General features: G+C 55.2%; 6 protein-coding genes and 1 non-coding gene across 7 annotated transcripts; 4 read left to right on the forward strand and 3 right to left on the reverse strand.

Annotated features, from left to right (window-relative positions):
- Positions 1 to 932: 932 nt before the first annotated feature.
- B0T26DRAFT_635418 (uncharacterized protein) lies at positions 933 to 2,191 on the forward strand (the record flags this gene model as incomplete). Its single annotated transcript, XM_060436720.1, has 2 exons — positions 933 to 1,333; positions 1,387 to 2,191. 2 exons carry the CDS (start codon positions 933 to 935, stop codon positions 2,189 to 2,191), a joined length of 1,206 nt encoding a protein of 401 aa, XP_060304072.1.
- Positions 2,192 to 3,139: 948 nt separating this feature from the next.
- On the forward strand, positions 3,140 to 5,037 carry B0T26DRAFT_671369 (putative UV radiation resistance protein; the record flags this gene model as incomplete). Its single annotated transcript, XM_060439312.1, has 2 exons — positions 3,140 to 3,517; positions 3,589 to 5,037. 2 exons carry the CDS (start codon positions 3,140 to 3,142, stop codon positions 5,035 to 5,037), a joined length of 1,827 nt encoding a protein of 608 aa, XP_060304073.1.
- Positions 5,038 to 5,961: 924 nt separating this feature from the next.
- B0T26DRAFT_t20 lies at positions 5,962 to 6,033 on the reverse strand. The gene has a single exon. It is a non-coding gene; the product is annotated as a tRNA-Thr (tRNA).
- A 4,971-nt stretch (positions 6,034 to 11,004) lies between these two features.
- On the forward strand, positions 11,005 to 12,742 carry B0T26DRAFT_691126 (uncharacterized protein). Its single transcript, XM_060441110.1, has 2 exons — positions 11,005 to 11,810; positions 11,893 to 12,742. Exons 1-2 carry the CDS (start codon positions 11,144 to 11,146, stop codon positions 12,426 to 12,428), a joined length of 1,203 nt encoding a protein of 400 aa, XP_060304074.1. The 5' UTR covers positions 11,005 to 11,143; the 3' UTR covers positions 12,429 to 12,742.
- A 159-nt stretch (positions 12,743 to 12,901) lies between these two features.
- On the reverse strand, positions 12,902 to 14,635 carry B0T26DRAFT_747010 (uncharacterized protein; the record flags this gene model as incomplete). The annotated part of the gene is made up of 1 exon (XM_060444780.1): positions 12,902 to 14,635. One exon carries the CDS (start codon positions 14,633 to 14,635, stop codon positions 12,902 to 12,904), a length of 1,734 nt encoding a protein of 577 aa, XP_060304075.1.
- Positions 14,636 to 20,283: 5,648 nt separating this feature from the next.
- On the reverse strand, positions 20,284 to 21,484 carry B0T26DRAFT_747011 (uncharacterized protein; the record flags this gene model as incomplete). The annotated part of the gene is made up of 3 exons (XM_060444781.1): positions 20,284 to 20,342; positions 20,918 to 21,069; positions 21,123 to 21,484. 3 exons carry the CDS (start codon positions 21,482 to 21,484, stop codon positions 20,284 to 20,286), a joined length of 573 nt encoding a protein of 190 aa, XP_060304076.1.
- Positions 21,485 to 22,068: 584 nt separating this feature from the next.
- On the forward strand, positions 22,069 to 23,076 carry B0T26DRAFT_671373 (uncharacterized protein; the record flags this gene model as incomplete). Its single annotated transcript, XM_060439313.1, has 2 exons — positions 22,069 to 22,540; positions 22,697 to 23,076. The coding sequence occupies 2 exons, from the start codon at positions 22,069 to 22,071 to the stop codon at positions 23,074 to 23,076; spliced, it is 852 nt and encodes a 283-aa protein (XP_060304077.1).
- Positions 23,077 to 25,352: the final 2,276 nt, after the last annotated feature.

Below are 25,352 nucleotides of genomic sequence, written 5' to 3' on the forward strand. Positions count from 1 at the left end.
GATCGCGGGGAACGCATAGCGCAGCGAAGTACCGAGGCAAGCAAGATGGCACCGGCTTGGCTTTGTGGGCAACTGGGCCACTGGGTAAATGACGCACAGGCAGCGTGTTACAGCACAGGCAGCGTGTTGCAGCACAGGCAGTGTGTGCAGCACAGGCAGCGTGTGCAGCACAGGCAACGCGTGCAGCACAGCCAGCAGCCCCTTTTTTCCCACTTCCCGTCGACTTGAAACCTCTTGCATGCCAGCTCTGCGCAACCACACCACGACAGCGGGAAAAGGAAAACTTGTTTCATTATCCAGGCTGGACGACCCCGTCCTACCTGAACGAGCCCACCCACGCGCCACCAAACTCGACAATCTGCCAAAGAAAAGAGGGTTTCCCCACACTGGTGGAAAAGAAAACGGGCTGCGCTCGCAATCGGCGAGAGCGATCGCCAGGGGCGCAAGGCAATGCGGGGGAGCCGGCGGCGACTTTGGGAAGTGATCGGCAGAAGGGCGGCTCCCTTTTTAGAGATCGCTGCTGTGGCGATCCGCTCGGTCGGTTACTCCTGGCCCGTCCTGGGGGCGGCAGGCTAATCTGAAACGCCGTGCGTTTCCGTCTGTCTTCCACCACGCACCATGTCATTCGCCTTGACATGGCACTGGCCGTTTGCGCGTTATCCGGTGTGCGTGTGTGCGTGTGTGCGCTAGTTACACATCGGCTGCGAGCCAGGGCGATTTTTGAGAGGGCGGGAAGCGCATTATCAGCATGGCAGATCGCACACGATTTTGGGCGAGGTCTCGGGCGAGAAACACGCACGGGGGCTGGGCTGCTGGCACGTCTAAAACCCCCTCTCGTCCCTCTGACGGTGGCTTGCCCAGCTATCCCCGGGCAGCATGAGTGAGGAAAACCCGTGGGTCTTCAATACAGCAAACAACAAGCAGCAGCAGCAATGTCGGCAACAATTCTCGTAGGGCAAGCGCCTACCGTTCTCGGGCCGTTGACCACCACCTTTACACCGCCGGCGGCGTGCACGGTAGGGGTAGGGTCAGTCGACGCCGGCTTGCTCGGTCTCGGGCTGCTGGGAGGGTCGGTAGCCAACATCGCATATCTCGGGCAGACATGCGTGCGGGGCAAGGCCGTTGACGCCACATCCTGCTGGCCGCCGACGTCTAGCGGCACCGAGGCTAAGTCGGCGCCACTTGGCGGCTGGGGGTATTACTCGCCGGGTCTGCACTGCCCGATCGGGTATGCCACGGCGTGCTCAGCGACGGGGGGCAGTGGCGGAGCGTCGGGATGGCCAGTGCAGTTCAAGCTGCTGGACGGCGAGACAGCCGTGGGCTGCTGTCCGAGGTACGCCAGTCGGCTTTGGGCTGTCTAGGCTTCGTTCTTGCTGACACACGCAGCGGTTACGGCTGTGCGAACATCAACGGCCAAACATGCACTGTGGTCGCCACGTCGACTACGGTGCAGACGGTAACGTGTGAGGGCACCAAGATGGGTGACTTTGCGGTTCAGACAGTGCCTGATCCCGCAGCCTCCATCACCGCCTTCAGCCTGTTCGCGCCCATGATCCAGATCAACTGGCAAAGCAGCGACACCACCACGGAGACGTCAGCGACGGCTGGCCCGACGACGTCAGCGACGGCCGGCCCGACGACGACACCAGAGCCGGGAGCAGCAGCCACGGGGGCAGCCTCAAACGGGACGGCGACCGGCCAGCCACCAACAGCCTCGGGAACCAAGACGGTCAACACAGGCGTGGCGTCTGGCGTGTCGACGCTCGAAACAGACGGACCGCTGCCGCCGGCCACGGGAACTGGGAGCAGCACCGCCAGCAACAGCGGCACTGGAGCGGCACGGCCTCCCAGCGATGCGGAGCAGACACCAGACTCGTCGTCAGGTAGCGGCGGCTTGGCGACGGGCACCAAAGTCGGGCTCGGGATCGGGGGCGGGATCGCAGCCGTGGTGCTCGTCGTGTCGGTGCTGATATACGCCTGGCGACGGCGAAACAGCCGGCGCGAAGACCAGGAGCTGGATCGCCTGTATGGCTTGAAGCATGGCTCCAGCTCCGACCTCACGGGCGCCAACGAGATCCCCGGCTGGTACCGCGGGCAGAGACTGCTCACGCCAACGGCAGATCCGTTCCGCGGTCCGGGCACGCAGCTGGAGACGCCGCCCTCGCCGTACTACCGGCCGTACCGTCCATGAGTAGCGGAGTCGGCAACGCGTGTCCGTTTATTACGTTGTAAGATATTTTGTAGCGGTTTGAGCATTTTATTGTATTGCATCCTGCGGCCGTGCTTTATGGGGCCAGGAGAATTGGGCGTGGGAACTGGTATGAGAAAGCTGCTGCGGTAAATCGGCATGGGAGGCGTGGAGTTGTTAGACAAGATCTGGCAAACAGAGGACAGAAAACGGGCTCATAACACGCGAGAGCAGCTAACTTGGTGGGCGATTGCCTACATAGTATATTAATTAACAAGCAAAACAACTAGTTAGCATGGAAAGGCGCAAATACATGTAAAATGAGTAACTACCTAGGTACCTAAGTCGGGTATATATTGACCATTACTGACGTCCCTGTTCTTGCTCTGTTCTTGCTCTCTCAACACATGGCGATGCGGAGAGGCATCGTGCCCGGCCCGGTATTATAGCAATTCGCGGACGAGAAAGCTAGGAAAACGAAAACGAAGTCAGCTATAGTCATCTAATTACCTAGTCAGTTTCTCGCAGCCCGGAAATGAACCAGAAGTTTTGTTTACCTGATGACCTCCACTACCCGCATACTGGTGGACTCCAAAATCCGCATACTGTGGACTCCAAAATCCAGAAGGGTTTCCAGCGGGTGGGGGACCCGTTCTTCTTTGGCGTTGGGGGAAGGCACGGACCATGCACGTGTGCTAGGCCAGGTGCTCACTGCAGCTAGCCCCCTGCCAGAGCTTCCCGAAGCTCCGAAAAGCATCAGCTCTGGTGAGCTCGGTCGGGCCGCAGTGCGTCGCTTTGTACTGGCTTCGAGTTCGAGACAGACGACACCCACATCCGCTCCACGAAGCGCGCGTCCCGAGGGCAGCCAATGCTAATTTGCTGCATCACTTGCTTGCATCGTTTGGCCTCCCTCATTGCTCCGTCGCGCAGCAGCCGCATCGACATGTCACAATGTCGTCCGAGTCAACTCGCCCGCTCCTGCTGCCGCAGAACCGCAAGCTGCGCCATCTCCGCGGCATCTACCTCCGAAACCTCACCTTCGCCCGCCCCCGCGGACGCACCATTGACGACGCTGCTCTTAACAAGAGTCCCGCTAAGATTGAGGCCCTCCGCAACGCGCCCCAGCTCCAGCATGCCCTCTCCTCAGATGACCTTCGCCCCCCCGCCGGCCGGCGCCGCAGCACTAACCTCGGCAACGCGAGCCCGCTGACGCGGCAGAAGAACATGGAGGAGATCTTCAACAACAGACTGGCCGACGCCTTCTTCTCACTCCATGTCGAGGGCGAGGAGGATCCCGTCTACATCAGCGAGGTCGCCGAACGGTCAGCGGTATGCTTCTAGCCGCCCCGAAGGAACCTGCCGCCGGCGCGTGGCACGCGAGCTAACTCTCCTGCTGCCAGAACTTCAATTTCCAATTCTTCGAGCTCACCGAACTCGCTCCCTCAGTCACGCGATCGCCCCAGGTCACCGTCAAGGTCTGGACAAAGCGGAAGGGCGACTGGAGCCTGTTGCTCGAAGATGAAGTCGATCTACGGGCCCTGAACTGGCTGGGCACTCTGCAAAACGTCCATTTCCCCCCCAACAGCCTCGTATTCCATATGATGGATGGAATATACTCGATCGAGCTCTCCAACAGCTACCCGCCCCCTAAGAGGACGGCTTCGCTCCCTACGTCGTCGTACAATGCGTTGATGCGCCTGGCCACGCTCGACAACTCGATCCAGGATGCTATCGCAACCCGTGACGCACTCTCGCAGCAGATTAACGACCTGTTGGAGAAGGAGCCCAAGAACGAGCTGCCCAAGGCCGAGGACAAACTGGCGCGCGTTAGTAGGTATCTGGCCCGGCAGCGCAAGGCTGTCGCAGCGGCCCAGAAGCGGAACGAGGACCTCAAAGCGTCCATTGCCGCGCGCAGATCGGCCATTGCCGAGGGCCGGGCTCTGCAGGAGAAGGCCGGAAAAGACGTCGAGAACGCCGCCGAGAAGCTTACAGAGTCGCGCAAGTCGGTTGCCGAGACTAAGGAGCTGATCCACGGGCAGCGCCGGCGCATCTGCGAGGACCTGTCGCTCATCTACAACATCACCCCCGTGCCCATGGGCCCGCCGCTCTCGTTCCAGATCTGCAGCATCCCCCTACCCAACACCGTCTACGACTCGACGCTCAGATCGGCTGGCGAGGACGCTCTGTCGGCCGCGCTCGGCTACGTCGCCCGCCTGGTCGACGCGCTGCAGTACTACCTCTCGGTGCCGCTTCCCTACCCGATCCAGCCATTCGGATCGCGCGCCAGCATCCGCGATGACATCAGCCAGCTGGCCGACCCGCAGCGCGAGTTCCCCCTGCACGTCCCGCGCGGCGGCTCCAGCGCGCAGTTCCGCTTCGACTACGGCTGGTTCCTGCTCAACAAAGACATCGAGGCCCTGTGCGCATCGCAGGGGCTCAAGGTTGTCGACATCCGCCACACGCTGCCCAACCTCAAGTACTTGCTGTACGTGTGCAGCGCCGGCAGCGGCGACGAGGTGCCTGAGCGCAAGCGCGGCGGCGTGCGCGGGCTGTGGGCCGGCCGCATGAAGAACAGTTTGAGTGTTGCAGAGGCAGGCGGCGATGGCGACGACGCAGGAAGCACCCCCGCAGGCAGCCGCCGCGGCAGCGACGCCAGCGACGCCTTTGGCAAGACGCGCGACGAGCTCCGCCGCGCCATTTCCATGGGCAGCAACGCCGGCGATGGGCAGAAGCAGCCGGCAAAGGCAGCAACCCCGCGGCCGCCGTCACTGATGTCCCTGCCCTTCCACGAAAGCGAGACTAAGCTGACGCTGCGCACCAAGGGTCTTAGGGAGAATGCCGCGCGCTGATTACTGGATGCTTTCTGTTTGGTGGCCATGAGTTTATGACGGAGTTTTTTTTTCACTGCAGCGGGCATTGACAGAGGGTTTTCGCTATGGGCTTGGGTTTGGGTTCTTCAGGGGCGTTTAATTCTTGGCTTTTTTTGTAAAGCATTGAAGTGAAGCTACGCTAGGTACATCTATCTGTTGGGCTTGTTTTCTTCCACAGGGGCAGAGGATGGGAATTGGTAGGATGGGAATTGGTCCGAGGACGGATTCGTGGCATGGATGGATAGAAACCCACCGCCGGTGCAGATTGAGAGTTACCTGGCTGGCTGCTTTGCATATTTCTAGATCTAGATACCCCCCACCCGATAGATGCAGCACAGAGACCTTGTTGAGTATTCTGAGGGAGGTTGCCTGGGCTTGGTCATATGGAGATATGTTATGGTATTGCGTTTCTTGCTGGTTCCCCGTCCTATCTAAGGATTTTCCTGAATCTCTCAACCTGGGCGTGTTTGTTGTTGGCTGTTACTTTGCTTGTGTCTCCAGGGGCTGCTTCTAGACAACGACAACTGAAGCTGAAAGATACAGCGCTCAAGGTGGTGATGGGGTGTGAAGATAGCCCCTTTCCCTAGATTACATTAATATGCCGGCTGTCTACATTACTAGACGGCTCTGTATACGTCGTGTTCAATAACACTCTGCCTGAAACTATTGCGCGTCGACGGCTGTAGTGACAGGAATTGTTCGAGCCGACAAACCAAAATTGGGGGAAAGCGATCAATTGGACGAAAGAAAGGCGCATCCGCAACAACACAAACGGTCCTGCTCGGGCGATTCCTATCCGAGATATCAGCCGGTGAAATAATGAGATGGAAAGACAAATCACGTTTTTATAGCCAAAAGGTAAAAAGAGATGCGGGGCAAAAATAGAAATAGCCGAAATAGTTATGCCCACAATCAGAATCGAACTGATGACCTTATCATTACTAGTGATACGCTCTACCACTGAGCCATGCGGGCGGGTCCCCGCTGTATGAGCTTCGTTGTCATCACCAGTTGGAATTGGTACCTATATTGATTTGTCATCATCTGATCTGGTTTCGCTTGATCACAACCACTCTCGTCCACATTTCTTTCGGGCATTCTCAGTTGCCCTGCTAGGACTTAATGTGGCTGCTGGCTGCTGAGGTTCTTACTGTAAAGGACCCCTGGGTTCTCATTGTTCTTAAGGGTAACATGGCAAATCGCAACACCCGGCCCTGGGCGGGATTAGGCATCGAAACCACCCTGAACAATAGGGATTTGACATCAATGCTCGCCTATATAAAACTGCCCATGTAGAAGACTGAAGCCGACAAGTGGTGATCCCGCACTGTCACTGCACCACTTATGCGGATTTGAAGCATTCTGCGTTTTTTGTTCCCCGATCAAACTAGCCTGCTCCGCAAGAATCCTGTAATTAGATCTGTCATACGACGTCATACCGCGCACGACCATAGCCTAGCCTTTCTTTCTTCTTGCAGAACTAGACAGGCATGCAACCATCCTGGCGTCGATGGCAAAGCATGTCTCCTACCAGCAAATCGAGAGTTTCACTGACGCGTTCGGACGTTTCCATGCCAAACATGATGTAAACGAGATCTATTTCCAGCTGAGCATAACAAAGTCATGGACAAATAGAAGTCACTAGTTGTAGCGCAAAGTCGGCCCAATCACTTAGTCCGCCTCAGCTCCCGCGTCGTTTGAGGAAAATCGAAGCAGCAGCAAAGCCGGCCTACGAGCCCCCAGCCCTGTCAGATCCGCCTGAACACGGACATGGCCACGTACTGAGAACGGCCCAAGCCAAGCTACACCCCTTGCATCCTCGCTGGTGCCTTTACTGGAACGATGTACACACGTTCCTGTTTGACGAGGGCTGAGGCGAGCTGGGCGCGGCAACCGCTACCATCACCGCCTTCCTGGAGCGGCGAGAAATCCGTACATACAACACCTTCCAGTTGCTGCTGGACGGCATTCCTGTTTGTCCTTGCTAGTAAACGTTCTGCTCGTTGGTGTTCTGTTCGCTCTCACGAGTGATGTTGTCCTCAGGTCCTCGTTTACTTCCTTCTCTTCGGTGTTCTAAGTGCTGACATCCTTCTTGTTTATGTCATTCCCGCTGACGTGCTCGGCACGATGCATGCAAAGGAGAAATTCGAAGTACATTGTCTTGTACTGAAATCTTCATTAGCCGATATATAGACGGCAGGAGTGGTGAATGTATGTATCTTAATCACGAATAAGTTCTACGCCGTAGAAAAGACGCCCAGTTAAACATATGTATTGGGGAGTCACAGTTAAGAACCCATTTGAAACACTCTACCGGGCTTAAAGGCCTGTGTGCTGGCTGTAACACTCCTGGCAATAGGCCAGCCTGCTAATTTCGCGGAAATGATAACATTCATGCCTGGTCCAGCGCCTGTCTGTCGGCACTCATCCTCTCGTCAACCCAAGATCGTGATAACTCGGTTTAGACACCACTGTTCATAGCCCCAGCAAGAGACCTGTCACATCGCATTCCAGTTGTGACCAACGTATGCACGTCTTGCTCAACTGATTCGAATCTTGCATCGGGCTGTATGTATTATGGGATGGCACTTTTGACGCAAGTGAGAGGTGTTGATATTGCCCTATCGACTCTGAGAACCCAGATCCCTCCCATCGCTGACCACACAGTCCGTTATAGCACTGAAACCAGCAGGCCAGGGCACCACAGGGCAGCAAAAGCTATTCTCGACCATTTCGCCCCACCACGTCTTGAAACGAATCGTCGCCCTCTGCCTGGCGTGAGCTTGAACTTGAAGAAATCTCGGCTATCCGTGATGATAGAGTGATTTGCGGTTGGGTGGGCAACAGTGAGACACGAAGGCGATCAGCAGGTCTACGAAGACTGCCGCCGCTGCCTTGACATGAAGAAATGTTACTGGACTCTTCCCATGTTAGAGATTCCATTTTCGGCCCCCCCCACCACCCCGAAATGCCAAAGGTGAGCCCCCCACCCTTAAAGCTCTTTAGGCGGCATCGGAAAAGTCGGAGGGAGGGAGCTCTGTAACGGTGTGTCGTTACGCCAGCAGACAGAACAGATACCTGTTGCCTAGCACTCTGGAAATAGCAGCTATATGGTCGCAACCCTCACCACAAGCTCTCCCATGTTGGAGATTCCACTTTTGGCCCCCGCCCCCCCTTCTCCGACATACCAAAATGAGCCCACCGCCCTTAGATCTCTTTAGCGGCATCGGAAAAGTCGTTTGGGGGAAGCTCCTGGTTGTTGGAAGCAGAGATCGTTAGCAATGCATCGTGTGGACGTGGCAAGATACTTACTCTGATTTTGGCTCCCGCCCTTTAGCTTTCTCGCCGTTGAATAGTTGGCGGACCGAGCTCGGAAGTGAGCAACGAATGCCACTAGGAGGCTCCCATGGCCTCCTCTATGGTGGTAGGTGGGACCTTCCCGCTCGACGGAGGCCACAAAATGCCGACGGAGGTCGGAAGAAGATTATCACCCCACTAGCTCGTGCGAACTTGAACTTGAAAGAGGTTCGGTGCTTCAGTTTGCAATACGGTTAGTCAAATGGATTGGCTTGAGCGACGATATGGGGTGTGGTGATTGCGGATATCCGGTGGACGATGGTGTTGGGGGCAGGTAAATGTGGGATTTCAAATTCTCATTTTGGGTGAAGAAAAAGGAAAACTGTGAAGTGTAAACACGGCAAGCACGTGCGCGAGCAAACATCCTACGATTGTGTTCCAACGATCTCGCCAACGCCTTCTGGATTTTGACCGTGAAAGATGAGGATGTGCTCAAGAGTGAGTTAAGCCTCGTCCTCAAGGTTCAAAGGTCCCGCACGAAGGCAAAGCACGCCATCTGGTGAATTGGCTTCTCTCCATGAAGGCGCGCGATACATACAGATTGGCTTCCTGACATTTTGGGAGAGGGTTGGGGGCGGGTTCGGGATTGTAAGGAATGGGTCCAAGGCCGCTGGAATCCTTGAGGAAGGCGCCGTGGCCAGGGCGGAGAAGTGAAGTTTGTTCTAGACTGGAACTGGGGCAAGGCGGTGAAAGGTGGTGGGTGACCTGGGCACTCATTATTGAGAATTATGATGGCGAGAGGCAGATTTCAAGAATGAATTGCTGCATCGACGACAAAGGGAATTCGCCAAGGCAGAGAAAGCACAAGCCCACTTACCGAAAGTCGCCTCTGGAGAGTCGAGATCAGGAATGTCATATCGCAACCAGCCCCAGGGGGGAAGGCGATAATTTGTTAAAAGAGGAAAGAGTCCTTTAGATATGGTATGGGGAAAAGATATTTAAGCAGGTCTTTGTAGGTGTGAGGCAGATAGACCCAGCCACGGTACGTACCTACCTAGGTAAGGTAGGGTGCCTCATTGCTCGAGAAGCCAGAAGTACTTCGAAGAGGTGCAGGAACACAGCTAACCGTAAGCGGTAGATAGCGAAGCGGGTACTAGGAAGGCACGAGTAGAAGATAAGGCTCCCGTCATGGTGGGAGGCACCCTTGTCCTTTGGTTTCCAAAGAGAGTTGCTTTTTCACACGGGGATCCCAGCACTCGCACAAGAATTTGCTGCACCCTACACCGCGAGGAGGGGAGACCTAAAAGGACGCGTTCAGATACACCACCAGTAGACACTCGTGCGTCTCCTGCACGCCCATCTCTCCTCCAGCCGTCTTCACATACTGCACTTGCACTAGACCTTGTGCACTGGAGTGCCACCTATTTGCTACCAATAGATTACGTAACCGGCAGCAGTTTCCATCTTTCCTTCTTCTCTGCGGTTTCTTCCCCCCTCCTTCCTCTTCCGCCGCACAGTCAGAGCCACCCACCAACGAAAATATTTTCACCATTCCCTCGCCGCAGCGGATGTCATCTGAGCCACTCGGCCTTACTCTAGTTCAAAACACCAATCGGCCAAAACCACGATGGTGTTAGAAAAAGCGAATACCTGGTGAGTAACCATGAAGCGGCCTTTCCTTCTGTCGGCGACCTAAAACCCAGATCGGTCCACGGAGTCCAAAGTCACACCTGTCTCCTCCCCACCTTTGTTGGGCGCCACAATGATGCCTCTCGCGTTGCCTTTCCGTTCCACAGATAATATTTCCAGGGAAGTCAAGAATGCAGAGTGGTGGCGGACATGCCTTTGGGCTATGATCCCGAGGGTTCCGTCACTAGTGATGGTCTGGCGAATCAATTAAGAAGATTATTACTGACGACGCCTACTGTAGGGTCGATAGTGAGCGGCTCTGATGTCTACTCGGGCGTCCGAGTCTGGCGGAGAAGGAGGGGATGATGCCCCCCATTCAAAGGTTTAGAGGCATCGTGCGCCGCCAGCAAGCTATAATTTACTACTGGGGGTTTTTTGCTGGGTTTTTTGCTGGGTTTTTTTGCTGGTTTTTTTCTTTGGATGATTTGCGTGATCTCGGCACCCCAAGACACTGGCCTGGACCCCGGTGCTCAACCGACCAACATCTTTCACACACCGGTCGCTCCGCCACTGGAAGCACTTAAACGCCGGAATTATACGATACCAAGACTTTTTCGAGATCCGCCCGACTGTTCTCCCAGAGCAATCATTCCTGCGTGGCCTTCTGATCGCTTTGAGGCTCACTTTCAACCCAACTGTCAGCTACATCACGAGAACCGAGTCGGTGGGATGAGTAGAGGGTAATGGTGTTTGATGAGTGGCAGGGGGTCATCCAGCTCCTGACAACTTCCTACAATTTCTTGTTGTAGATCACTTGTCCCTGATTAATTGCTCCCTGCTTGGCTGCATGTGAGCGACACTGTAGACGTTGTTTACAGTGAACGTCAGCAAAGGGGTCCTCGCCAAGCTTCAAGCGCGCAGTGATTGGTCCCGACGGCCTGTCTCGCGCTTGACCTGAAGCGGCGACATGCCTCTAACCACGGCTTGGGGCCGGGATTGCGTGATCAGCCGTGCCCCGCACGACATGCCCTGCCGCTTGATTGTTATGCGCGGGATTATCTTAGCTGTGCTATCCCCAAGCTAAGTGAAGAGATTCCCGTGGCCGGGGCCATCTCCTCTGGTACTGCAGCAGCGCACACAACCCAAAACAACAAACAAGATGGATCTGCTCAAGGTGGTGGTGGTGGCGTCGCCCTTTGCCAACATGTCGGCCCTGTACGAGATCGACCCCGAAGCCGACGTGTTGCTTATCGTGCCGCCCCACAGCCGGCCCATTGCGCCGTGGGACGACGACAGCAAACCACAAGCCAATGGCCTCGGCATCAACACGCCCCAGAAATCCAAAGCCTCGCCGCCTCCCTCGCCCGGGCTGCGCATCAAGGTGTCATCCAAGCACCTATCCCTCGCCTCGCGGGTCTTCAAGAACAAGCTCGCCGCCAGCCCCGGCACGCAGTCAGACGGCCGCGTGCACTTGGCCTTCGGCGACGGCCTGTTCGACCCCAAAGCCGTCACGGCCGTGCTCAACGCCGTCCACGCCCGTGGCCGCAAGGTGCCGCGCGCCGTCGACCTCGAGACGCTTGCCAACATCGCCCTCGTCATCGATAAGTTTGGACTCCTCGACGCCATCGACGTCTACGCCGAACGCTGGGTCGACGCCCTGATCGACAGCCTGCCCGCCGCCTACCCCCGCGATCTCGCACTCTGGATCTACATCAGCCATGTCTTGCGCCGCGCCGACGTCTTCAAGACCGCCACCAAGCTCGCCGCGGCCCACGCCACCGGCCCTATCCGCGACCTCGGCCTGCCCCTTCGCGAAAAGCTCATCAGTATGCTATGCCTGCACTCCCCCCTGACCCCCTCCGTCCCGCCCCCCCTGGGCGCATGTCATGTTTTCTAACCTCGTCGCAGAACACCTCGACGCGCAGCGCCAGGATCTCGTCGGCCAGGCCGTGGCGGCGGTCCACGGCATGCTCCACGAGCTGACGGGCGGCAGCGCGGCGTGCGCGGCGTATCACTGCGACGCGCTGCTGCTGGGCGAGCTGGTCAAAACGCTGCAAGCCGCGCGGCTTGTGTGGCCGCCACCGGCGAAGCCATTCACGGGCGTCAGCTTCGCGGGCGTTGTCGAGGCCGTGATGGCGGGCGTCAACGCCGCCCAGCGCCACGCCCCTGCTGCTGCCGAGGCGTGGGGCCCTTCCAAGCCCGCCACGCCGCCCGGCGCCACGGCGAGCCGCAAGCGCAAGAGCCCTGCCCAACTGCCGCCGCTGACGCCGGACTCGGATCTTGAGGACAGGGCGAATGGGAATGGGGCTGGTGGCGGGACGGCGTTTGAGACGCACGAGTGTGCTGCGCTTAATCTGGCGGAGCGGCTGAAGAGGTTCGATCTGCTCGAGCAGAGCGTTGCGGGGCTGGAGCTTGAGAGTAGTCTCGGCTATCAGCTGTATTAGGGGGTCTTGGAGATGGAATGGGGAGGGATGTTAGTTGAAAACATGGCGTTGGAGAGAATGGGAATGGATTGGGTGGAGGAGCAATTTACGGGCAGACGACTGATGAGCCGACTAACAAAAGCGCGCGTTACTTGCGGATACCCCTATATCATGTCTACTTTGTATACTAATTAGCCGATTTGCGTTTTCTGTTCATTTACAGCCCGATCGAACTTCTTTATTGACATGGGAGGTGTGAGATACGGTGTTGATATTTCTGAAATTTCTATCTGATTAGGATCTTGCGCTGGACCACTAGACTTGGTACACATGCCAATCTCATCAGCCGAATTCCATTATTGACTTGGTGGAATAGTAGAGTAAAGCATATCTTCGAGCCCTCACAAACACCCCCCGCCCCCCCTTCCCCCCTATATTCCGTCCACATGCGTAATTAACCGCAACTAGAACTATCTAGAAAAGAAATCCCCAAATCAAACAATACCAATTCCGGCCCTCCCTATAGCAGCCGGCGGGAGTACAAACCGCACCCTTCTCCTCGGCCGGTGGGGAAGGACGCGGACCTCGTCCTGCGGCCTCCTGAACCGAGGTCTCCACGGCAGTGGCGGCGGCGGCGGCGGCGGCGGTGAGAGTTCCACATCATCATCAAACCCGCGGCCCAGCCCCGCGCGGAGGTCGTTCCCGTCACTCCACCGCCGCCGCCTAAGCCACCGCCTGCGACGGTCGCTGATGTCCTCGTCACTACTGCCATCGCGATGCCGCCGCCGCGGCGACCTAAGCCACTGCCTGCGACGTTCACTCCTCTCCTCTTCACTGCTCCCACCGTGATGCCATCGCCGCCGCCGCCTGAGCCACCGCCTGCGACGGCCGTCGTCACTATAATGCCATTCCTCCACGCCCCCGCCATCACGGTCCCAGTCCCCATTCCGATCGCAATAGTCAAGGGGCGGCACCCTGTTCTCCACGCCGCCGCCGCCGCCACTGCCGTGGACGATGGTGGTTTTGATTTCCGTCGTGTGTTCGCGCTCGCGTTCTGGCTGCTGCTGTTGCTGTTGCTGCACGCCGTGGTGCTGGTAGTAGGGACACGCTGCCGGGGCGGTGGCTGTCGCTTGCGGGCACAGGAACATGGTGTAGTACCGCTCGCAGCACGGGGGGGTTATCGGCATAGTCGTTGTCGTGGTGGTGGTGCCGCAGTAGCCGCCGGCCAGGCCGTGACGGCGCCTGCTTCTGCTTCTGCTTCTGCTTCTGCTTCTACTCCGTCTTCTCCTACGCCGCCGTCGACAGCCGCAATCCCGCCGCCGCCGCCGCCGCCCGGCTCGCGCACAGACTGAACAATCGGAGCTGCCGCCGCTGCTATCATCATCATCATCATCATCGTCGTCGTCGTCTTCATCGTTGGCGAACAGCTCGCCCCCTTCGCGCCGCAAGTATCGCCGCCGCGAGCGCCGCCTGGCGGCCGGGAGGAACGCTGGCGGCGGGCTGCGCGGTGGTGCCAGTCTGTAGTGGCGGCGCGGATAAACGTAGTCGTAGCCTACGTCGTCCAGGCCGAGCTCGCCGTAGCCTCGAGGACCGCGCGGGCCGGCAGCGCCCGCCTCGCCGCGCTCACCCCGTGGCCCACGCTCGCCCTGTGGCCCTGCTACGCCGGCTGCTCCTGCTGCGCCCGCTGGACCCCCTCGTCCGCGCCGCCCACGAGGCCCCATCGGCCCTGCCTCGCCCTGCGGTCCGACCGTCCCTGGGAGCCCAGGCGCGCCAGGGGCACCGGGCGCGCCTGCGGGGCCGGCGGGGCCAGAGGGCCCTTGCAAGCCCACCCCCGGTGGACCTGGGGGGCCTGGGGGGCCAGCAGGGCCAGCAGGGCCTTCGGGGCCGCGCGGCCCGGGGAACACGGGCACGCCTGGCGACGGCGGGCGCACGATTTCTATCTCATCTACGTGCGGGGGATGTCTTCTGCGGCTCCCACGGCTGCGGTGGCTGGAGCGCTGGCCGCTGAAGCAGCAGAAGAATATTGCGATGATTACGACGGCGACGGCGACGCCGATGATGCCGAACAGCGGCGAGGGTGAGTCTGAGCCGTTGCCGCGAGGTCGTAGCGGTGTGGTGTGGCGTGAGCGTGTTGTGTATTGGACCGATTGAATGGGTGTGGATGCGAAGGGGGACGAGTGGTCGGCGGAGACGGGGAGAGCGGTTGACGGGCGGGAGCGGCACGGCATGGTGGGAGGTTGGTGGGTTGCGTGCTCGTGCCCTTGGTGGCTGTTCCGCGCCCCTGTTATGACAGTCTGTTTGTCTCTCAGAGCAAATGTATCCTTGTTTGATAGAAGAGAAGGGGATAAGAAATGGGGTATTTAAAGGGGCGATGCTGTTATTCTAGCTACCGTTCCTCGACTCTGGACCGGCGGAAATGCCTCTTTGGTGTTCTTACCTGTCTGTTCCAAGGAACCTCCCCAACACGGCTGCTGGCACTTTCCCGAGAAGGATGCGAGCAGAGCCGCATAGGTATATTACGGCAGGGAGGGAAGCACGTGGTGTACACTGTGTCCCAAAACACCCTTCCGGGCTACCATGACGATCCCACCTGAGAAACACGGGTGTTTTGTGTGAGTGTTCTACTGTAGGAATCCCAGGGGAAGTAGAGATATGGTCTAGGTGTGTTCTCGTTGATGACGGCGGCTCCAACGGTCGGTCGGTGTGATCCGGGATCAACGCAGCCTCGGTGAGCTGAGCACCCAGAGAAATGCAGAACGAGGCGAGGAGGCAGCCAAATGTTCTTGCACCTGGGAGAACTAAAGGTCGCCCGACGCTGGATGCCTGTTTCGCTGGTCTAGCTGGGCACGGCATTAGCGTGGGGAGGTGGCGCTTCGCCACTTGCGATGCCGTGATAAACTCTTCAGGCCTAGCCTAGCTAGTGGGTGTCACAGCTGATGGCAAAGCCGCTGAAAGACACGCCATTGCTATGTTTCTGTCTATTTTGGTGAATGTTGTGGGACGGCTTCAGTTTACCCCGGCCTTGCTTTTTTTATGGCTGTTGTTGATGTTGTGTAATGGGGAACTGCGCGAAGGGGGTGTAGTCGGTAACCATGAGTCCACCGCCCCGGGATGAGCCGTTGAGTCATGAGAATATTTGGCTTCTCCTGGTTATGACAGGTGTACGAAGGCTGGAACAACAAGAAGGGTCACCTTTCAGGGTGGCCAAGATACAAAATCATGTGGTGCCAGTTCGTTTATGCCAGATACCGTCCCTCATCCACAGATCAGTTCAAGCTTGGTTAAACCCCCTATAATAGCGCCGAAGACATTTATCCTCTTGTACTGGAGCGAGTGGCAGTTCTATCTTTGTCCCGAGCATCCGTACTGGCTCCCAGTCTTGAAGTTGCGGCGAGGGAAAAAGAGCTAATTCTTGGTCGGGATGTTCGAGACAATATCTTCTCCGATGCGTTCTGAGAGGAGGTAAAGACTTATTCCTGCTCAGCAAAGTCCAATGGAGGCAAGTAGGCGTTACCCGGGCTTGCCTACCTGGTGGGTAGGGAAACTAGATGATAGCAATGATTCCCTGGACCCTTGGATTCCAAATTTGCCAAGCTGTTTGCCTATGCAGTCCAGAGCTCCTAGCCGTGGGTACGGCATATGCATGCAATCCTGACGGTGCTGCTGTACGCACGCTTGTGCCACATTCATGGGTCTGATGTTGTTGGCGCAAGCCTGGCCCCTAGGACGCCCGCATGACGATTGTTTCATGATTACCAACACCGCATCCCGTGGCAGTTGCTCCTTTCCGTGTGTAGCTCGCCGGCGTCAGCCAAGGTTGTAATGGTGCCCGCCGCAACATCCGACAATCCCCTCCGTGTATCTGTCCCAGGTAGATCCTCAACGTCGTGTAGTTTGAAAATACCAGGCGCCAGGGGGGGTTTTGTGGGCCATGTCACTCAGTTTCAGCTATTATTTGCGCGGAGCCGACTCTCTGCGATTGCGGTGCCATCGCAGCCGTGACTCAGCCACGGAGAGGCCACGACCGACAGCCTATACTTCTAGGGGGCACCGATAGCGGACGCCGGACAAGCTGGTCGCATCCGATCGTAGCGGGTTGGGGCCGGAAGCTCGATCCGGTGCAGCCGTAGATGACGCACCGCGGCGGCAGGTCTCATGTTCTGGTTTGATTTGAGGCTGACAATGACGCTTGATGTAAGGTACGGTGCGTGGCGAGTTTGCTTTTGGGCGGGACTGGATTCCGGGGACGGCTGTATCTGCTTTCATATCGTTATAATCAGGGGCTGGAAAGCCCGATGTTGTGGGCGAGAGTCAGCACCTCGTGCGGAACGGGTATCGGAGATTCCTGTCCAGCGCCTTGTTAGCTGTTAGCGCCCCATAGCTAGCAGACACCAGCCGAATGGCCTGCTCCCGGCTTTACTCCATTCTGGTCAAACTTGCTCACGTGGGCAAGACCTTTCCGAGCATGCAGGGCTGTCCGGGCAGTCGGTTTCTGTGCAGGGTCAGGTACGTGACTGCGCCCTGTTTCACCCGAATTCTTGTCTGCCTGCCCTGCTCCTGCGGGGTGCTGCCCACAGTAAACTGGGTTTGCCGGTGCCCCCTTCCGCTGAACAGAGGGACACAAGTACCAAGTACGCCCAAGGTTGTTCAGAGCAGTGGCACACAAAATAGCAAACACGCTAGGTCGAAGATAGTACCCCTGTGCCATTCTGGAGGGGAACCGGCCAGTACCAAGCACCGGGACAGCGGGTTACTGGCCTTGTCACGTCGTCTACTCTCTGCCTCTCTGCAACGTCAAACGGCTGCCGGGCTCTTATTCCCTACTACACATCAATACTTTTGCCAACCCAGCTGGCTTATCCGAGAAGAAGCCAGGCCTCGTGTCTCAAAAACACCAAGTTCAACACCCAAAAAGCTCTTTTGAACTTCACGGGCAGACAGCACGAATGTCGCAGACGGCCGGTCCTTTGTCCCTGAAAGCGAAATCCGCATGAGAATGATTGGGTCGAAGGGAAAATGCAAAGTGAGATTCCATTCCACAACTACTTGACTACCTTACCCCCCACCCCACCCGATCACCCAGGCCTGGCAATCACTTTTTACACCAAAACACCACATCTTTGAACAACCGTAGAATAGTCAATTGTGAGGCTCTTCAAAAGTGAAAAAGTAGATTTGGTTAGGTAATTACATGTACTTTAATCTTGGTGTAGATTTGTCAGCCCAAAAGCCTTAATTTTTACGCTACACCGTCGCAAATTAATTGCAATTAGCGTCCTTGTAGCTTCCTTGACTTCTTTCCTCCCTACCTCTGAGTGTGTATTATGTTGTACCACCACTATGTCTGCCTATATTGAAGACAGTATGTTTAATGCTTACCTTGATGTCATAGATAATAAGCTTTCGATTCGAAAATCTGCTCAAAAACACAGTATACCGTACACAGCATTGAACGATAGACCCAAAGGAATACCCCCTAAAGATAAGACTGATCAGCCGCATCGTCGCCTTACGGCTGAAGAATAAAAGGGGCTCATTCAACGGATCCTTCGTCAAGAGAGCCTCGGCTATGCCCCTAGCCATTCGCAAGTGTGTAGTATTGTCAGAACACTACTTGTAAAAAAGGGGGATATAGAAGTCCTAGGGAAAAAGTAGATTGAGGGCTTCAAAACCCGTAATCCCGAGATAAAAGCCAAAATAGGCAAGAGAATGGAAGCCGCTCGATTTAATGGCTTCACTCTTAAAGCCGTCAACTGGTATTTTGACATTAGGGAGAAAGTGACATTAGGGAGAAAGAATACGGCTGGGTCAGGCCTGAGCTCACTTTTAACGTCAATAAGGTCGGCATTATGGCGGGCTGTGGTAAGAAAAGAGTCTCCATGCTGTTTTCTACAGCTAATTCTATATAGGGCTTGACTCTTTAGTCGTGGGGAACTCAGCGACTTAGAAAAAATACCTCAAAAGTGACCAGGGCCATAGCTGGTCTACTATAATCGAATGCATTAGTGCAGACGGCAAATTGCTTGATCCAGGCATCATTTTTAGGGGAAAAGACCTTCAAACGCAGTGGTTCAAGGAAGAAATGAACAAAATAGCCGATTGGAGCTTCGTTACAAGCGAAAACGGCTGGACTGACAACCAACTCGCGATCAGTTGGCTCGACGATATTTTTATTCTACAAACCAACGCCTTACTGGGCCACGACCGTGAGGCTCGTCTCCTTATTCTTGATGGCCATAACAGCCATATAACGGTAAGATATAAGCCTACGCTTTCTTTGAGCCTACAGTCTCACATTATTATAAAAGGACTATTTCATGACTACCTGCTTCTACAACAACATATATCTCTGCTTCCTACCGACCCACACCACTCACGGCTTATAAATACTTGACAACGGCCCATTCAATGCCGTTAAAGCTTACTATAGACGTGAGCTGGCCAAATTAGCCAGTCTAACCGATGCAACACTAGTTGACAAAGTTAACTTCATACGCTGCTATAAGGTGGCTAGAGAGGAAGGTTTTACTTCAAGAACCATCAAATCATCATGGAAAACGACCGGTAATTAGCCTATAAGTAGGCAAAAGGCGTTGAATCATCCAGAGATTCAACAAGACAGAAAAAAGACCCCGGAAACCCCGGCCCTCCCTGAAGTCCCTGATACCCCCGTGTCAGGCCGCCAGATAATGGATATGAGCAAGGGGGCTAGTCCAGGCACAAGAATGAAGTTCAGAGAGGCCGCCCGAGCAGTTGACGGGCTTCAAGCGGAGTTGGTTTTGAAGCAGGCACGAATCGAAGCCTTAGAGGCTGAATTGGAACGCTTGAAGCCAAAGAAAAGGAGGAAAATTCCAAACCCGAATAAACGGTTCATGGCTTTGGCTACCATACTAGTTGGTGGCGAAGTTACCGCAGAGCATTAAGTTGAGGCTCAAAATGCAGCTCAGGCAGAGCCGCAAGAAGAAGAGGTGGATGAAGAAGACGATGAGGATAGCGCTGCAGATGACGAAATTCCACCTGCAAGAATGACCAGATCAGGGCGTGCAACTAGGGCGTCAGTACAATTCATAAATTGAGTGATTAATTAGCTACGTTTTTCTATGTTTCATTTTTAAATAGCTTCACAATTGACCATGCTACAGTTGTTCAAAGTTGTAGCGTTTTGGTGTAAAAAGTGATCGCCTAGCCTGGGTGATCGGGTGGCGGGGGGGGTTGGGTACGTTTCGAACCAACGCAATTTCCAAGAGTCCAATATATGTCCATACCAGGGCCATATTTCTACGGCCTAAGACCTCCCGAAGTCATCCCTATGCCTCCCTGAACCGTCTATACGCCTATCGGACCTGTCGAAAGTCAGAGTCGTTCCCCATAGCTAGGAATTGATGCGTTCTAAAGAGTATGTTTGCCTCTGCTGCTACTAGAATATATCTTCTTTATTCTATGTAGCGCAAAACTCTGGTGAGAATCCTGAGGATGGAGGAGTAGATGGTTGAAGATAGGATGATAATATGTAGTTTGCTTTATTATCCATCGCAACCATCTTGTAGACGTCTCTATGATTAAGACGCGGGTACTGATCCATACCTTCAGGTATGGAATCTATAATTCTCAGTTTTGTAACGGTGTCCTTGATCCACACAACTTGGGGGTGTTAGGCATTTGGCGAATAGAATTGTCCTGGACATGGTTTTGCCACGCTTACATTCTTTCCAGATACCTACTTAGGTAACTAGGCGCCACTACCGCCCGTTAACTAGGTACCACTACCGCCCGTAATCATGGGCTTCGGGGTCGCAAGTTTCATTTCCATCACCTATTAATTATCGCATTGCAGCATGCTCGATACATGGTGTCGGAGCCCCCATACTCATCTCCCTTACCGTGGGGGCCCCGCGGGGGCCTTGCTGGAAGGCTCTGGACTTCCGGGCTTGATTCCTGTATGTTTTTTGTTAGTAAGGGCGGAAGAAGAAAGAGATAAGAGCAGATCCTCTTCTTGCTCACCCCAATGAACTGTGTTGTCTTTTCTCCTTTTAATCGCTCTCCGCAGGCGCCTGCGGCTCTAGATATATTTCAAACAGAAGAGGTGCAAACAGCTCCCGTAACACACAGAAACATGAGGGAAAGCCGCAAGCAATCAGGCCATTTCCGTCTAGCAATTGCCTAGATATTGATCTGATTGTATATGGGCGTAGCTACATTGCTTGCTGCGAAATAGAACGAAATTGTGCGCACGAGAGCTATATAATCCGTCATGTGCCCTACTCTTCACCAGACCAATAATATAATGCAATCTGTCTTCCAGATCACTTCCCAATATTATATATTCCCACAGAACCAAATTCAACCCTGTCAATCGCCCGTCCCTCCTTTCCCTACGAGCATACTCTTGTGGTATATATTCCAAACTCAAACCTACTACGACCAAGGCCCGCGAGCTACACGAACCGCATACTTCTCCACGTTGACGTCAAAGTTCCCTCTAACGTCGATATGCGACTCCCGTGCCGTACCGATGGTGCGAGAGCAAGTTGAGCCGCGGTAGCTCCTTCCGCCGGGAACACCGGTCCCCCTCTTTGTGACGTGAAGCGTTTTCAGCCTGGGGAAGGGGACGAGCTTCTTCCGCTTCTCTTCGGCGTCTGGATCGTCGGGCGAGAAGTTGTCGCTGTTGTTTACACAGCCCCACATATCGTGCTGTGCCGGGTCTGCCACGATTACGATGTGACGTAGAAGACCCTCGCAGCGAGGCTCCCCTTGTTCTGCTTGTCAAAATGGACAAGTATAACGGCCCGGCTTGCTTCCCTAACGATAAGGCTATTCCGAGAAATGTGGTGCCGATCTTCTAGTCCTTGCGGGACTTCCAGAGCGGTAATGCGGCCTGCTCTCGCCGTCAGTTCCCCGTTACAAGTGCCTTGCATGCGGCGGATCACCAGCGCCGTGTTGACGCCGGCGAGATGTTGGTTCCGGGTGTAGCCTAGATAGCAGAATTGACTTTCGAGAATTATTTCATCTAGCCCGACGACGGCGGTAATGGCGATGAAGAACACGGCCACGATAGCGATAGCGACGGTAACGGCCATGACGGCGCTGAGGCCATCACGCCCTTGGCTTGTTCTACCGGCGAGGCCAGCTCTGGAAATACCAGTTCCACCGCTGGAGCTTCCACCGCTAGACCTGGCGCCTGTTTTCTTGGTGCCCTTCCCCTCGAGATCGTGATACAGATCGTCAACCTCCTCGTCTCTACCGGCTATATTGTCGAGTTTCTCAAGTGCCGCCAATGGGGCCGCCCGTGGGACTATAGTATATCTTCTTAGGACTACGGTATATCTTCTCGGGTAAAACTCGATTGGGTTTTTTTACCCGTCAGACATCTTCATACTATTGTATATTAGATGGCGCCGTCTATCCTGGCCCTATTAATACACCTTGGCCTCGCTTATACCAACCGCGCCTTTAACTCTCTCGTCCTCGAGTACTTCTATAGTAATAATTACTTTATATTCCACCTCTCTACCGCCGAGGTCGGAGTTGAAATCAAGTCGGATGACTTTTACGTATAGCAGTCCTATTCACGTAAGTTTAGACGCCACCCCACCTCTAACCCCTAGCCCTTCGTAGAGCATCCCGCCTTTGGCTCGCTGGGCCTGCCCTCCATTTTCGCCCCATGACTGACAAGAGCATTGACGCCTTTTCCGACTATGACGGACTCTGCTCACGAGACGACTTTGCTCGCTTGAAGACAGACGAGGAAGCCGTCTACCACGAATTCAAGTTCCGAGCCATCCTGATGGCAGCCCTGGAACGGGAGGTTCTAGACAAGACCGGTGACCTGTTTGATCTTCAGCGGATCGTCGCAGAACAGGCCATCGAGATCCGAAAGCTCAAGAACTCAAACACTCAAAACGCTACACCCTCAGTCGCTTCCGTCACGGACCCCACGAGCGGCAGTACCAACCAGATCATCAACCCCCCTTGTAGCCGTCTACCACGAGCCACTCCGGCCCTATCAGAAACGTCATCACAGCGAACTATCCGCACCGCCAAGATTGATGGTCCGAAGCCCTGGAACGTAGACCCGGCCGTGGACAAGGTCGACTTCGAGATTTTCTATCGCCACTTGATGAACAAGTTGGAAGGTAACGCTGACCACTTTACTACTGACCGTGCGCGGATGACGTATATTGAGAATTGCCTGGCTGGCGTCGCATCTGATACTATCGACCCTTATGTATCGAACGACCATCCTGACCCGATCACACCTAGCGATGCGTTACTCGATCTCATTTAGCAAGAATGGCACAACCCGAATCGCATGGAGAAGGCTCAGGATGAGTATGACGCTCTGAATATGGAGAGTGCAAGCGATGACTACGTCGATTTCAAGAACAAGTTCGTTCGCCTCGCAGGAAAGGTCCGCAAACCGAAGTCGGAGTGGATCAACGAGTTTCACCGCAAGTTGCCCACCACGTTTGTCACTGCCATGATGCCGGCCTTCCTAGCGCCTGATGCTATGTTTGAGAGCGTCGCCAAGTACGGACAGAGCATTGCATTGAATTTCGCTCATGCGCGACGACGCAAGGAAGCCAAGCAGAAGGACAAGGAACCAGCTGCTCGGAGGATTGAGAAGCCCCGTCGCGGCGGTAGTCTCCATCTGGAACCTCGAAGTCAGTGACTTTGACTGGGTCGTCCCTACTCCCCCGACCATCCAATGTCGAGGCTATGCAGTTGGCAAAGGAAGGACGATGCTTCATTTGTCGCGAGAAAGGTCATATTCAGAACGAGTGCCCTCACCAAGACCAAGCTAAGAAGGAGCAAGAGGCGAAGATCTATCACGGCTCAGTCAACGTAAGGAGACAGGGCTACAGTAATCATTGCTGAATTCGTAGAATCTAAAGATGAAGAAGGAAGTTATGGCAGAGACCGCGCAGGACGCGGGGAAATAGGTGCTTGTGTGCCACGTGCCACGTCATGCACGGGCCATGCCGTGACAAGATCCGCGCCATTACCCAACAGTTTGGCTCTAACAGCAAAGGCGAGGATAGTCAGTCCTCGTCCGAGGACGAGGAAGACGTCGAGACGATAAACTAGGCGCCCTGGGGAACGATGAATCCCTCCCAGGGGATGTATCCATACAACCACCAGAAGAGAAGCAAGGCATAGGAATACTCAAACAAGGAGTATCGCTGAAACAGTTGAGCGACGGTTCCTTCGATATTAGCCCCATCTTTGGAGGAGGATCCTTCCTTTGCAATTCTACTATAGCTAATAATGGATTTTCTCTCTCTACTACTGATGCTCTGATGGATACGGGAGCAGACGAGTATATCTTCGTGAGCCCTAAATTCGCGGAAAAAATGATCAAGCACCTACAATCAGACCAGCTGGATAGCTTCCGAAAGAGAGGTGTCTTAGACTATCAAGGCAAGGCCACTCAGGAGGTTAACCGACTGGTACAAGGACACCTCCAAATTCAAGGGCGAACTATCCATAACGAATAGATGATCGTACTCGATATGAAGCATGATCTCCTCATCGGAAAGAACTGGTTCGCCTACCACAATATCTGGGTCGATTGCGCGAAGAGGCGTCTCTTCTTCCCCCCTGGCTGGGACGTCGACCTAAGATGCTGGAAAGACATCCCGGTAGGCAAAACTCAGCTACTCCGGGATAAAAGCTACCAAGAGGATCTGGTCAGGAGGCAGAAAGCTATAGATGCCGATGATAAGCGGTGTGAGGGCCTGGTCCTCCAGGCCTCCCAGACGCTCTGACTAATCAGACGCCAGTTGGGTGGATCCACCCGACCAGCCAGAGCCCCACCTTGAGACGCCCTGGAAGAATCTCGCGAGGGGAGGCTTTTGAGCTTCTTTTCCCTTTTCCCTTTAGTTTAGAATCTTCATCTAAAGCGCCCAATAGAGGAGTTCCGCCCTCATTCCAAGCCAGCCGTGACAAGCGGCGCTAGGACGGGAGGAGCATACGGGAACGGCTCAGACAACTTGAGGAGCTGAGACCACCTCCGCCGAAGCCAAAGCCAACTATTTCCCCACGGCCGCCCACGGCCGCCCGGCCGCTCTCGATTACTTCCTTCCTTCTTTCCTTAGCTTTAGATTCTACGAATACAGCCCGGTAAATGCAGCCTTGTCTCATTCAATCGACTGTGCGGTGATAAGCTTTACGACAATACTCCAGGAAACTATTACTCGCGATAAAGACGGCGAGGGCAGGGAGACTAGGCGATCGCTGAGAACGAAGCGCCGCAAATTGAACCAGTAGGCGACGTGGACAGGCGCACAGCCCTTAAACCAGTAGGCGAGGTGGATAGGCGTATAGCCTTATTTTGGGAGTGGTCGTTATAGAGAAGAGATATTACAGCCGCTATTATATTATATTACTACTATAGTTATTATATTGGAGCATTATAGCCCGAGTAGTGTTGAGTATAGAGACTAAGCGATGGCTGAGAACGGCGAGGGGATAGAGTGAAGGGTGATCGTTGTGACGGCGCCAGCTCACAGCACCCACTACCACTGCGCTAGAACCCCCAAAAGGATGCCAGAATTGCAAGTCGTCGACTTGCAACCTGTAGTGAGTTATAGTGAGTGTGCTACGGCCGTTGCGCGCCGTGACATCCCCCGGGTTCGCTAGAAGTTCGTCCCGAGCCTCAACCCCCCAGTGTGAGGACCCGTCCACCAAACTGGCCCTCAAGCAGCCAGAGCCGCCCAGAACCCCGGGCCTATCAGAAGCCGCCTCGAGGCCACACCTACCCCACTGATAGATGGAAACTTATTCGCGAGCACGCGACGCGTTGTTGGACTTTTCCTTCTTTCCTTCCTCAGTTTAGAATCTTCGTCGATAGCACCCAATGGACTGAGTTCATCTCAATGCCTTGCCCTGGTCGTGACACCACCTTCGGAATCTTGCTCTGGCATTGGCTGTGAGCACCCATCTTCG

Source organism: Lasiosphaeria miniovina (genome assembly GCF_030549165.1).
Source record: "Lasiosphaeria miniovina strain SMH2392-1A chromosome Unknown B0T26scaffold_1, whole genome shotgun sequence".
NCBI lineage: Eukaryota > Fungi > Ascomycota > Sordariomycetes > Sordariales > Lasiosphaeriaceae > Lasiosphaeria > Lasiosphaeria miniovina.